This window comes from Abramis brama (genome assembly GCF_963993115.1).
Source record: "Abramis brama genome assembly, chromosome: 5".
NCBI lineage: Eukaryota > Metazoa > Chordata > Actinopteri > Cypriniformes > Leuciscidae > Abramis > Abramis brama.
This window is the reverse complement of record NC_139967.1, coordinates 48,044,232-48,058,949: the sequence shown is the minus strand read 5'-3', so window position 1 is coordinate 48,058,949 and position 14,718 is coordinate 48,044,232. Positions and strand designations below refer to the sequence as shown.

The following is a 14,718-nucleotide window of genomic DNA, read 5'->3' as shown; positions in this document are numbered from 1 at the left end:
CAAATATCACTTTATAACTCGCAATTGAATTCTCAGAATTGTGAGATATAAAGTCAGAATTGAGAGATATAAACTTGCAATTGCGAGTTATAGGGTCAGATTTGTGAGATAAAAAGTTGCAGTTATCATTTAAAATGTTTTATTCTGTGGCGGAAACAAGCTTCCTTAGCAACTTAATCATGAGTCAAGAAATATTGTCATTAAAACGCACATCCAGTACCTATATTTCTATTTAAGCTTATATAATTTTATAATGATTGCTGAACTTGGATTACAATCAAAATGCTGCCAAATGGTTTAAAATCATTGTTTACTTCAGCCCAAATAATGGTACCTTATTCATGGAAAGTGACACACAACAAACTCATTCCAACAAAACATATTTGAGAGTGATGAGTGGAAGCTTATTTGATAAATGCTGATGGGCGAAGTAAAAGCATCACAGAAAAGTGATAAATTCCCATATTTATACATTTACTGGTAATGACTAAGCCAATAATAGAGAGTCTGAAATGTTTTCTATGCGTAAGATTAATCACCAAACATGTTTCACTGACAATAAATCACAGGCATTTATCAATTATTGATAATAAAAAGAACATGCTTTACCAAACAACAATTCGCATCTCCCTGCAAAACCATGACTCTTTCAAATTTCGAAACAAATTGAAATTTAATTCTGGTAGCATCACTACAGTCTCTCTGACCCACTTCTATATTTTCACCATACTTTAAATAGCTTTCAATGTCAAACTCAACGCAGGACTGAGAGAAAAATGAGAGGAGAGACGAAGGACGAAGATAATAGGAGAGGCTTTGCAGCGAGTGCAGTAACAATTTGAGGTTCATTGCAGACAGATTGGCCATTTTTACAACAGGAATTATGATCTTGGTTATTACGTTTCCTAGTAGTTTCGTGAACAAGCTTCCACAATCTCCATATTTAAATGATTAGAGCTATAGATCATTTACAGCGAGTGTCTAATCTATAAGGTCTACACTGCTTTATTTCATCCATTCGCAGATAAACGCCACAAAACACTGAAGTGAAGTGAGGACTTACTCATCGGAGCGTGAAGAGCCACATGCTCCTGATAGGGGTTGAAGTATTTGTACTGTTTCCCACAATACTCACACGTGTAACTTCCGGTTTCTTCAGGACACAAAATACAGTAATTAGTCAACATGCAGTGATTAGCCACAGACGCTTTACCACAAACTTTCCACTTAAACCATGATAATCTGTCATCATTTACTCACCCTCATGTCAATCCAAACATGTATGACTTACTTTCTGAAGAAGAATGTTTCAACTGTGTTTGTCCATACTATGAAAGTCAATAGGGTCCAAATCTACATTGGAACCCATTGGAGAAAAAACAAAATCTTATTCAAATAACAAATAGAACTGTATTCAGCTTTGCAATGACATGAGGGTGAGAATATAATGACAGAAAAAAAATGTTTTGGTGCACTGTTCCTTTAAGCCAGTGGTTCTCAACCAGGCGGACCTCAACATAGCTTAATGATTTAAAACAAGGCATTAAAAACAAAGCTTTAAAACAAACATTAAAATAAGCTAAAACAACAAAAACAAAAAATGTATTTGAAGAACCAGGGTTGTCTTGGAAAACCTGGATGTGCGCGGTAGCCTGATTATGTTGGTTTGACAAAGCCAACATACTGATCTACTATTTAAACAACTTCTTCTGAGACAAAATTTAAAGAGTCTCTTATCTTTATCATCAACAACATGCTAATTCATGCTAGAAATATGCTAATTCATGCTAGCAATGTGTTAAATCCTGCTGACAACATGCTAATTCATGCTAGCAATGTGCTAAATCACACTAACAATATGGCTAACAACTTTCTAACATGCTAATCATGTTAACTGCATGCTGATCGTGTTAACAACATGATAAAACGTTATCAACGTGTTAAAACATGCAAGCAACATGCTAATAATGGTAACATGTTCAAATGTGCTAACAATGTGTTAAAACATGCTAACAAAATTCTAATCATGCTAGCAACATGCTACAACATGCTAATTCATGTTAACAACATGTTAAGTCATGTTAGCAACATTTTAAATACTGCTAGCAAACATTCTAGTAAAATGATAATCATGTTAACAACCTGTTAATCATGTTAGCAAAACATTTTTATCATGTTAACAACATGCTAATAGTGTTAACAACATGCTGATCATGTTATCAACATGTTAGGCCATGCTAACAACGCGTTAAAGCATGCTTGCAACATGCTAATCATACTAGCAACATGCTATTTTATTTTTTACTTTCTCTGAGTAAAACCTTTAAACTTCAAGCTGTTCAAAGTTCTTTTAAACTTTCAGACCCGTTTTTGTCAAGCCAACATCAAAGTTTGTCATCAAACTTTACTCATCTAGGTAAGAGTGTGTTTTTTTTATATGTTTTTATATGACCTGGAAAAGACATGCATTTAATAATATTCATGCTAGCAAATGTGCTAAATCATGCTAGCAACATATTACTTGCCTGATTCATTCTAACAACATGCAAATTCATTCAAGTAACATGCTAATCATGCTAGCAATGTGCTAAATCATGTTAGCAACAAGCTAATTCATTCTAGCAATGTGTTAAATCATGCTATCAACATGTTCAAACTTGTTAGCAACATGTTAAAACATGCTAGCAATGAGCTAAATCATGTTTGCAACATGTTAAATCATGCTAGCAACATGTTAATCATGTTAACAATGTGTTAATCATGCTAACAACAACATGTTACAACATGCTAATAACATTTTTTTTTTATTTTTTTTTACTTTCTCTGAGTAAAACCATCAAACTTCAAGCTGTTCAAAGTTATTTTAAACTTTCAGATCTGGCTTTGTCAAGCCAAACATCAAAGTGTGTTATCAAACTTTACTCATCTAATTATAAGAGTGTGATTTCTAGCAGACCTGGAAAAGAATAAAATCTTAAAACTTCATGGGCATTTTTATATTGAATATAGAGTTTTATATTTATGCCAAGCTCTAAAATACTTTATCGGGTATAGAAATTGTGAGTACAATATATTTTTTGAAAATCATTATCCATGAATCGCATACGAATAGAAAAGTCATGTAAATTCATTGATTAAAGAGAGTGTGAACCTTGAAAAGCATTCAGCTCTTAATACTTCTGCAATCATGGAATTTAATTTACAGAAAGTAGCCGTGTCGGGCCTTCAAATATTGTTGTGGACGATGTGGGGCCTTGGAGTCAAAAAGGTTGAGAGCCACTGCTTTAAGCTGCAATTTCACAACCATAATCCTACATTCTTGATTGCAGCATATTATATCACTTTGGAAACAAATCAATCTTGTAAGTCACAATTAGAAGGTCTGGGTTTTAAATATAACCCGGTTCCCTGTATGTGGGAACTGATGCGGTGGAAACTCCGCCCAGGAGTGATGACTTCTGTCGACCTGAATAGAACCAAAGCAATTTAATGGGTGATTGTGCTTAAGCTCCGCCCATATGCGCATATAACTGAGGGATCAGTGTCATGTTCATCAGAAGAAGCTACTCGAATCATTCTGCAGCATATCATTACTTCTTTCAGGGAACTGGGGTTAAACCACTTCAACGCAGCATCATACAGCAGCTTATCCATTAAAGTCCCCATGAAGTCATAATTGACAATTCTTATTTTTATGGAATATTGCAGTATTTATTATAAATGATTTATCCGTGCACATCATTATTATTTTTCATGTGCCTCGTAATCTTGAATCAGAATAACTTCCCCTCCCTCTTGCAGCATCTCTTCTCTTCTCTGATGATGAGGGCGGAGCAACCTGTCAATCATATGAGATCCACCAATAGCAAACCACAACCATCCAATCAATTCCCCACAGACAAAATTAAGCCCCGCCCTTTGTTCTTGTTCCAGAAGCCGTTTCACTCAGAATCCTGATGTTTCCATGGTCGTGATGTAACACTTGGCTACTAACTAATAATTTATTTTGCAAACAAACTTTCATACGTCACTCGTGTACTTAATACCCATGTAAAAAAAAACAACAACAACAACATTGATATGCACTAGGGCTGTAACGATTCCTCGATTCTAAATATGCGTTCATCGCGATTTCAAAATAAAAGTTTAAACTCTTGCTCGGAGTTTGCATGTTTTGATGTGCACATGTTCTTGTTCAAGAAATTACAGTGGCTGTAGCATTTCTACAGAAGTGGCCAAATATTAAAGGTTAAGTTGACATTTGAATTAAATGTTGTTTGGCCAATATTAAACAAGGATTTGATCATACCTCAGTGTAACAACAACTAACACCAGGCCGCTGGCACCCTCTGCAGGCATTTGTTATTTATGTAAATAAGTTATGTTTATATTAGTTTATATCATTTATTTTACATGGGTGTATTTTAACAGTGTTGTTCAATAAAACCCATATAATTACTTACTTTGATACTTTACTTGAACCAATTTTTATTGCTTGTTATTATATATTTGTATTTTAAGTTATCTTAAAGGCTGTTGTTAACTTGGATCTATTTTTACCGCACTTTTTTTTTTTTTTATCCGATTACTCGATTAATCGATGGAATAATCTGTAGAATACTCATTTACTAAAATAATCTATAGCTACAGCCCTAATTTGCATGATTCTACACTGTAAAAAAATCCATCAAACAAACTGCAATTTAAAGGTTTCTCATTTAAACTAACTCAAAGTTAAGGCAACCAGATTAACAAAGTTAAACCAACAATTATTTTTTGCAGTGTATAAATTGAAACAACAATTTTTCCATAAGCTGAGCAAACTTTGAAGCTGCATCATGTTTTCTCAACTTTTACAGATTTTTGCAGTGTATTTGGTCATCCGAAGTCATCACTCCTGGGTTGAGTTCATAATATCAGCTACTGACGCGGCATCAAACTGACCGACAAGTAAGGGAACCACGAGTCACAGAGATTTAGAGCACTCTTACTTGGTCCCATTTTCTGGTATGATTCAGTCTCCTCTTTTAGGTCTTCTACAGGTATCACATGGTCATATGGATCTGAACGACAACAAAAAGAGGATGCAAAGTTAGTGTAGGTAAGCCTTTTCACCTTTTAGCAGACTCTTACGTGTGTGTGTATAAGATATCTAAGGATGACATAAAAGTACTGTTCACCCAATGAGGGTCTTATCAATAATTTCATGCCATAGGTGTTACCAATGTTAAAAACTAGTATTTTGACATCACAAATAGTGAAACCGTGAACAAGAGCAGAGGAAGATGAGACTTTAATGAAGATGATAGTGCATCAATAGCATCTCAAACACCATCTTAGAAAATTGTGACCCATGCTGGCAAAAGGAGTCAGAATGAGCAGATTTTCACAAATGAATTCTAGTTATTTTCACATTCTCCATTAAAAAAAAAACAAAAAAAAAAACTTCACAATTATGTATATTTGTTAGAATCTGATAAAAAATGACCTAACCTTGCAAACATACCTTAAAAACACTGGTAATAACACCAAATTGAAAATAATATGAAAATAATTATGTGAAGAATATTTAACATTGTTATCCAAACAGTCAGATTGAGAAGCGTGTCACTGGTTAAGGGCTACCCATGAAGAAAAATTATGCAATAAAATATCAATAATAACAATAAATAACAAATTGCCCATCTCATGTTAACAAGTTTATAAAAAAATAAAAAAAAGACTAAATTCTCATGATTTTTCCTTCATGGATGTGTGGCCAGAATCAGATTAATAGTGATCGAATAGTTAATAGTTAAAAAAGTCCTTTTTAATATGTCAGTTTCATATTGTGTCCATGCCCAACCATTGTTCAAGATTTGCTACATTAATGTCCACAATCATCTTGTTTTGGTGGTGGCACATTATCACTGAAGTAGTCATTAATAAGTTGAGCAAAATGCTCCATTTCAATTGCTCCGACAAGATTCGCAGACCGACGGAGCACTCTCACTACCATATCCATTACAAAACAGCCATACATCAATGAAATATTGAATTAAAAGCTTGAAAATGAGAAATTTCTGCCGTGTTTACTTTTCGTGTTTTCAGAGGATGGACGCTTCCAAGATATCAAAAGGTCACCATGATTTTGCCAAGTGCAACATATTTTGTTGATCCTGGAACAACATTCCTGTCCGTAAATTTAGTCCTAACCCCATCACTAACCCTACACATAAGTTATCCCTAAAATCAGAGGGAAATGATAGTTGATGTAGAAGCACCAAACCCTGATTGTAAGCCTAAACTTGACATAAACTGTAAACTTGTCCCTCAAATCTGATTGGTTGATTGGAATGTTGTTCCAAGATCATTGATCCAGGATAATGTTTCACTTGTTGAAATCAGGTTCACCGATATGACAGTGCACCACCGGGTGTTTCGATGAATCACCGAAGGCGTTATTGTGACTGGTTAATAACAAGCTGGTTTTGTTTACATCAGCTCGAGTTTGAAAATCACATTTCACTGGTTCAGACTCATGCCATCGAGAATTCACTGAGAAGATTCACAAAGTTGGAATTACAACGATACCAAACTTGTGCACCAGGTGTCGAGAAGCGAGCAGAGAAAAACATTTTTTCATGGATTATTAAAACAAAGGAAAGGTACTCCCCTCAGGAAACGTACAATTAAAGATCATTTTAGATGTTTAATTGCCATTTGGAGCATTCAGATCGCTAGACGAGGGCTTAATGCTCTCATATTTGTAAAAAAAAAAGAAAAAAAAAAAGCTCAAATTCGACCAAAATTTACATATTTCACTTGTTTTGCCTCTATCTCAACATTATCCTGTGTGCATTCCCACTCATTTTGCCAGCATGGGTCACAATTCATCTTTCATGAAAATGTCAGCGGTTTTATTGCCACTGGAGTTACAGCCCTCGCTTCATTAGTGAAAGAAAATAATAAAAGACAAAGAATTTATGATCAGCAATTAATGTCAAGATGTTTATACATATTTACCATCAGCTTTTATGGGTAAATTTTTTTTGAAGGATCAAGATCAACAAAGTTTGTTTCTGTTAATTAGGAATGGTTTAGATAAAAGTTATATTGACAAGCTTAAAAAAAAAAAGAAAAAAAAAAGGCAGCTTTCTTCATATTTTCCCCTTTAAATTGAGACATTTTCCACAAATATAGTCCAAATATTATCTTATCAGTACTCAACCTTCAGAAAATGTTGACCGTCAACCAAAATGTAATATGTTGGAGATGAAACTAAATACATTGAGACGTTTTATTTTTTCAGCATTTTATATGAGGTTTGCCATTTTTAAAACGCAATATAAATTTAGAATTTAGCAAACCTCAAATTTTGTTAATGTCAAAAACTTTGTGTCATGTCTAAATACAATAGCACTCAATATCTAACCAAACATTGGTCCTAGTTTCAAATGTATATTATCCATAAGTTAAAGGTATAGTTCACCCAAAAATAAAAATTAGCCCATGATTTACTCACCCTGAAGTCATCCTAGGAGTATATGACATTCTTCTTTCAGACGAACACAATCAGAGTTATAGTACAAAAATTCCTGGCCCCTCCAAGCGGCAGTGAATGGCTGGATGACTTTGGAAGTCCATCAAAGCGCATCTATTCATGATCAAAGTGCTCGAAACGGCTCTCCGGGGGTTAATAAAGGCCTTCTGAAGTGAAGCGATGCGTTCATGTAAGACAAATATCCATATTTAAAACTTTAACGACTAAAATAAATAACTAGCTTCCGGCAGACGGCCATAGTTGCATCGTATTTCCGCATCAACTTGCACCAGGACTTACACCAAAAAAGAAACACCTGAACTTGACGCACAACGTAATGATGAACGCGGTTGCCCAGCCCTGTGTGTTTGAACCGCGAGAGGCGTCAAATCCAGCCATTCACTGCCATTATCAACCTTGGAAGAGCCAGGAATTTTTTTATATAACTCCGATTGTATTCGTCTGAAAGAAGAATGTCACACACTCCTAGGATGACTTGAGGGTGAGAAAATCATGGGCTAATTTTCATTTTTGGGTGAACTATCCCTTTAAAGAAAAGCATTGGATTGATCCTGGTAATAATGTAATAATGAAAATAAAAAAAAATAAAAAAAATGGGGGGGTGGAGTGCAAAGCAGCAACAGGGTAATATTTTGTCTATATTTTGGGGTATATTTTATATAATAGTTAAACCAACAAAAACCATGGGATTTGTGATTACAAAATAAGTAATTGTTACCATATTTGTGGAAAGTACCTTGAAAGACTATCAAGCGATTTCAATTTCATTCATCGGTTCATTAAAGCGCCTGAACTGAAAGGTTTGAGGTTGAAATGTCAAAGTGTCTAGTTTTGTTCTAGGTCTATATGGTCTTTTCTACAACTCTGCCCTTTTTAACAGATATTTCTCAATAGGTTTTACAATGTAAAAACCAAATTACCCATACATGGATCAACTAAATACTGAGAGATTTCAAACAGCTGTGACAGCAACCATGTGCTTCCTGACATACTATAGTAAACCAAGAACTATATATTACAAATGAAAAGAGGGAATAAACATCTCACCATCAACAGCATGGAGGTCTCGGTGCTCCTGAAAACAGCTGTAGTACTTGTATTTTTTCCCACATACGTCACATGTATAACGGAAAGAACCTGGATTAGGGGGGGGAAAAAACAGACTTCTATGAATAGAAACTTTAGATATCATTGTGTGACAAGATGATGGGACAGAACTCTCTCTGTCACAAAGTTTTATCCACTTTATTTAGAAAATTCCAGGACAATTACCCAAATATCTGTCCCACGAATAAGAAAATGTGCAACTCACTATTGATTCCCAGAGATGCTCCTTCTCCTGAAGCCGTACCCTCGGCCTCTAAATAAAACCACACAAAATACAGACTGATTTATAAACTGGTTATGTAAGGAATTTTATGATTCTGAAAATTCTCACCCAAAATTGAAAAATCTCTCATCATTTACTAACCCTCATGACATCCCTAATGTATATGACTTTCTGTCTTCAGATAAACACAAATGGATATTTTTAGGAAAATAATGCATCTCTTTGAGGCCATATAATGCCATTGAATGGCTGCCGCTCAGTTGCACTTAAAAAACACACAATTTGATTGTGACGGTGATCCATACGACCCCAACGGATGAATCAATGTCTTCCGAAGCAAAACAATATGTGTGTGGAAGAAAAATACTCTATATATTTTATTAACCAGCTCAAAAGAGTCATTTGTTTGTGAGTCAGATGTTTGCTGTTGTGAGAACCCATCAATATGATAGAAAGATGCGTTTAGTCCGTTTATTGTAAACTTCATTTGCAGTTCTGGGAACTTACAACTATCCTAAATCAAATTCAGTAGGTCAAGAATGGGACGGCACCTGTGTGAGCTCGGACATGCGTCTGAAAGCAGTTGTAGTATTTGTACTTCTTGCCACATACTCCACAGATGTAAGAGCCTGCAAGAGAGAGAATGGAAAGATCAGACAAATGTGTTTCAAGTGTTAGTAAGGTGTAGTTACACCATCGGGCCGGTCACACGGCTTACACTTTAACACAAGCTGTGAAACTACAAGGTGTTCCTTGGAAAGAGAAATAAAAAGATTTCATTCAGATATTTCTGCAAATATCCACTTCTCAGTTCTGATTTGCTCACTATATAAAATCACGGGCAACCAATATTTATTGCCATGGCCGAAATTTGGCATTTATTAATGATCAATTCAGCCGATAAGTGTTCCTGTTTTGCAAGTGCCTTATTTTGACGCCACTGAAATCATGTTAATATCTAATAATGTAGTGCTTCATGACACTATAAGTTCCCCTGTAGTCAATAACTGTATCCCTTAAAACTCATCTTTGATCACCAAAATGACATATTTAAAGGATTTTTTCCTTGAATTTTTTTTATTCATGCTTGAATATAACTCGACACCCTTGCCTCATTTAGTATACGGCAGTTCTATGAATATGCAAATGAGCCCCGCCTCCACTCACTCACTCAGCTCAGAGATCCACTGGTTGACGATCACACGTTGATCTGATTGGTTACAAGGTAGTTTGTGACGTCAGAAACACCAGCGATTTCAAAGCGTGTTTTTGAGACTGTCTTTGGTTCACTGCAGTTTTAAGGAGAAAATACTCAGCAATGGTGTCGACTTATGAATTTACACATGGTTTGAATGAATGAGGCATTTATATAGCGCTTTCATATGGAGGTATTTTTGGTGCAAAACTACTGAACGCCTGTGACAGTGAAATTTGTAGTTGTAGAGAATAGCCACACATGTGTATCAGTAAATTTGAAGTCACAGAGAGAAATGTTTTAAGAGTTGCAAACTTGTAGACTTTTTTTATCTTCCACAAACACAACACAACAGTTACACCTTCTCAAATTCTTCATTGCAGGTGCACAAATCCTATTCTACAAATCACAAATTAAGAAACTCATACGCTCACATTTTTGCTACAGTTGCTGCAGTGAATATGGTGCAAAACGCATTTACACACCTGCATCAAAAAATGTGAAGTCACGGAGAAATTTAGCTCATCTGCAAATCAGTATGTGAATTCATCCAATGAGAGTTGCACACTTGTAGAATATTTTCTCACAAATGTCTTGTATATTTTTCTAGCACAAACACAAGTACATAACTACAGCTGCTTGAATCTGCTGCGACGAATCTCAAACACTGTTTTTCGCTTTCAAGTGACAAGTTTCGCGCGCTCTCCCTTTTGCATCAAGTGCACCGTGAAATGTGGGGCAAAAGTGAGTTGTGCATCTGTAGAGGCAGTGGGCGGAGCCTACATGAATATTCATGAGTTTCCCGGGCATGCGCGTGGAACTGCTCATTCTAGTTCACGCTCCTCGTTTCTCAGCAGGTTTAATGGATTATTTCAAAAAAGGTAAATATAGTTTCAGCGCGAACTTAAACTACAATTGTGTATCGTTTTGTTAAATTTGTTAAATGTTTTTATTAATTCGTCACTGACTGAATGATTGCTGGCATTCACTTCGTGTAGGCCTATATACAGTAGATACAGCAAACTTCAACTCGTTGTATAAATTGCACCTTGCAAAGCTTTAAAACTGTGGCTTTTACTAATTGTTATCATTTGTTGATTGCAATAAATAAAATAAACCCTCATAAATGTATCTGTGGGCTAACACTTTTTTTTTAAATATATATAATATATTCTGGTGTGATTGTTCTTAAATTCTTGTTCGTTTAAATAAGCCAAATCATTTAAGACCAAACTCAAGCGTGAATGTGTTACTTTAATACATACGTACAATTTGGATTAAACAAAATTGTATGGACAAAAGTGGATAAATTACATTTGATACAACTACGTTACTGTAAATGAGAAACAAAAAACACTTAACATTATTTTACGTAATAAGGGCATGCGCGTGGAACTGCTGCGTCTAGTTCACGCTCCTCGTTTCTCAGCAGGTTTAATGGATTATTTAAAAAAAAGGTAAATATAGTTTCAGCGCGAACTTAAAATACAATTGTGTATCATTTCATAAAGTTCATAATGTTTTTATTAGTTTGCACGTTTTGTGCATTCGTTAATGACTAAATGATTGCTGGCATTCACTTCGTGTAGGCCTATATAAAGCACAGCAAACTTCAACTCGTTCATTTCGTTGTGCTTTTCCTCTGTACATTGCAATGCTTTAAACTGTCTTTTGTTATCATTTGTTGAATGTCACTGCAATAAAAAAAAAATAAAAAAAACTCCAGGGGCGACGCGCTATGCCATCGCAAAGGTCCAGAACATGGATTCCGTGTTCAATCTGTTTTTTACGGAGGAGATGATTGACCTCATTGTCAGCATGACTTGCGTCAACACATACATGTTTGTACAGTCATACAAACATGTATGACTATGCTTTGTGATGGCATAGCGCGTCGGCCCTGGAGTCACGCCTCTGGCAGGCTGAAGAAAGGGAGTTGTCTCCGCGTTAGTGGAAAACCACACTTCGCCGTTTCTCCCAATCTACCCAGATCCAGGATCCTCCGAATCCTCCTCGCCTTCAGTGGAAGCTAGAGAGGATGATGAGGGTGCCACATCCAAATCAGGATCTGACTCTCCTGAGTCTGTGGTGTCAGAGGGGGAAGACGATACATCATGCAGCTCGCTGGAGGGGTCAGGCTGCATAATCATCTCTAAAACTTCACTACAAGTCAAGCCCTTTCTCATGTTGCTTGCTGCTCTTCTCACCATCAAATGACCAGCAGGCTTGCATGCACGCGTTTAAATCCACTTGCTTTGTTTTTGTTTAGTCTGCATTTCTCACCATCAAAAGGCAGCAGATGCATAAATACACTTACTTTGTTTTTGTTTACTCCATGTAGTTCTGAGAGCTGAGGTGCATATTTTGATTTTCTCAGATGCATCAAGGTGAGTTCACACACACACACACACACACACACACACACACACACACTTTATTATGCTATTATACTCCATATAAACTCCATATAACTCCATGTAAAAGCCAGAAACTAAGCTTTTTTTTGCACAGGCCTATCTAAAGGGTTAATGGTGCCACCTGGTTATCAACAGTAAAAATTACAAATTTTACCTCTTCCCAACAGGGAAAACCACCAACAATCAAAAATGCATAATTATATGGTGTCATGACTTTGCAATCAAAAAATGTGGTTATAATGGAAGTCAATGGGGCAAAAACAGCCACGAACAGTAAATGAGGGAGAAAAAGTTAAAATCTGATGCTGCACAAAAACTAACAATGCATCAAAACCAATGTTGTTTCTAATCTTTGACATGTCCAAGACTGTGATAAAAGGTAAAAAAAAATCCAGTCCACAATCACATTTTATATTGAAAATGAGTCATTTTGTGTGTGTTTTTTCCCAAATCAGTGACATCATTTACGAATTTGGCAATTAAAGAGTTAAAATCCTGAATTTTTTTTAAACATTTAGTATTTTTGAGCAGGACTGAGGTTGATTAATAGATTTATGCAAAAAAAATTGAAAAAAATATTTATCTGATATATTTTTACAGCAGTTTAAAGTAGTGGCTGTTTTCAGCCACAAACATAACGAAAGGGTAGTAAATTTGCCCACAGTGTACTGTTGAGTTTTTGAAAAATTTCAAAGCATTTTCCCAAAATATGTGTCAAAATAAGATTTGTCACCAAAAATCATTCCATTTGCTGAAACACAGAGAAAGTTATGGCCAAATTTAGACTAAAAAATACCCCATAGTGGATGAAAACATCCCCAACAGCACATAAGGGTTAAGAAATGTTATACTTTTATAGCAGGCAAGGTCAATTTCCACACTTCATTAAGCAGCACAACCACTTTCAACTGTGATAATAATCAGAAATGTTTCTTGAGCAGCAAATCAGTATTAGAATGATTTCTGAAGGGTCATGTGACACTGAAATCTAGAGTAAAATGAGCTCTGCCATCACAATATTTTTTTTTTTAAACATTAAAGGTGCATTGCGCAAGTCTCTGAGTTTTTGCAGAACTATGCCCCCTTCTGGCTACACGCGAAACTGCAACCAGAGTTGTGCACGCGGTTACGTGGAGTTTGCGTTGGGGTTTGGGATGAACTAGAAGCCGGTCTCTTTGAATCCATCTTCTACTTTTGCAAAAGTCGCTTGAGTTGTCTTCGCTGATGCGGATAATGGCGGCGAATACACAAACCTGCCAGACATAGCCAGGTGAGCGTGAACGCGCATGACGTCACGCCCAGTCGATTCCGACCCGAATCCCTCTTATTTATTTTACTGTACAGGATTATAGAGGCAATCGCAGTGATCATAGAAGGGCTCATTCAGCCCATCAGGCAATTGTTTAAGCATGTATGGGTTCGAAAAACGGGTATTTTTAACATGAAATGTTGCGCAATGCACCTTTAAAATAGAAAACAGTTGATAAAAATATTTCACAATATTACTGTTTTTCAGAAATATGTAGTCTTGGTACCTTAGAGGTACCTTACCTAAGAACCTTACTAATACCAAACTTTTGAACAGTGTATATATTATTATATCAAAACCAGCACAAGCACGCCTTGCAATCAAAACATTAAAAATAATATTGTTATATTATTTTGCCAGTATGCTTGTAAATATTTTTTTAGAACATCAAATTGGTGGCTTATTATATTCCGTAAAATAATGTTAAGTGTTTTTTTGTTTCTCATTTAAAGTAACCTAGTTGTATCAAATGTAATTTATCCACTTTTGTCCATACAATTTTGTTTAATCCAAATTGTATGTATGTATTAAAGCAACACATTCATTCTTGAGTTTGGTCTTAAATAATTTGGCTTATTTAAACGAACAAGAATTTAAGAACAATCACACCAAGATATATTATATATATTTTAAAAAGTGTTAGCCCACAGATACATTTATGATGGTTTATTTAATTTATTGCAATCAACAAATGATAACAATTAGTAAAAGCCACAGTTTTAAAGCTTCGAAAGGTGCAATTTATATGACGAGTTGAAGTTTTCTGTAGCTACTGTATATAGGCCTACACGAAGTGAATGCCAGCAATCATTCAGTCAGTGACGAATTAATAAAAACATTTAACAAATTTAACAAAACGATACACAACTGTAATTTAAGTTCGCGCTGAAACTATATTTACCTTTTTTGAAATAATCCATTAAA

General features: G+C 35.4%; 1 protein-coding gene across 3 annotated transcripts in view; it reads right to left on the bottom strand.

The window, feature by feature from the left end:
• The window catches only part of znf618 (zinc finger protein 618), a 44,271-nt gene that overhangs the window by 14,654 nt on the left and 14,899 nt on the right, over positions 1–14,718 (bottom strand). For all 3 annotated transcript variants that reach the window (XM_084114360.1, XM_084114359.1, XM_084114361.1), the window contains exons 4-8: positions 9,425–9,502; positions 8,856–8,903; positions 8,591–8,680; positions 4,992–5,063; positions 1,064–1,153 (exon numbers count right to left, since the gene is read on the bottom strand). In XM_084114360.1, the coding sequence (XP_083970486.1) occupies positions 1,064–1,153; positions 4,992–5,063; positions 8,591–8,680; positions 8,856–8,903; positions 9,425–9,502 (378 nt within the window). The remainder of the gene's footprint in view (positions 1–1,063; positions 1,154–4,991; positions 5,064–8,590; positions 8,681–8,855; positions 8,904–9,424; positions 9,503–14,718) is intronic.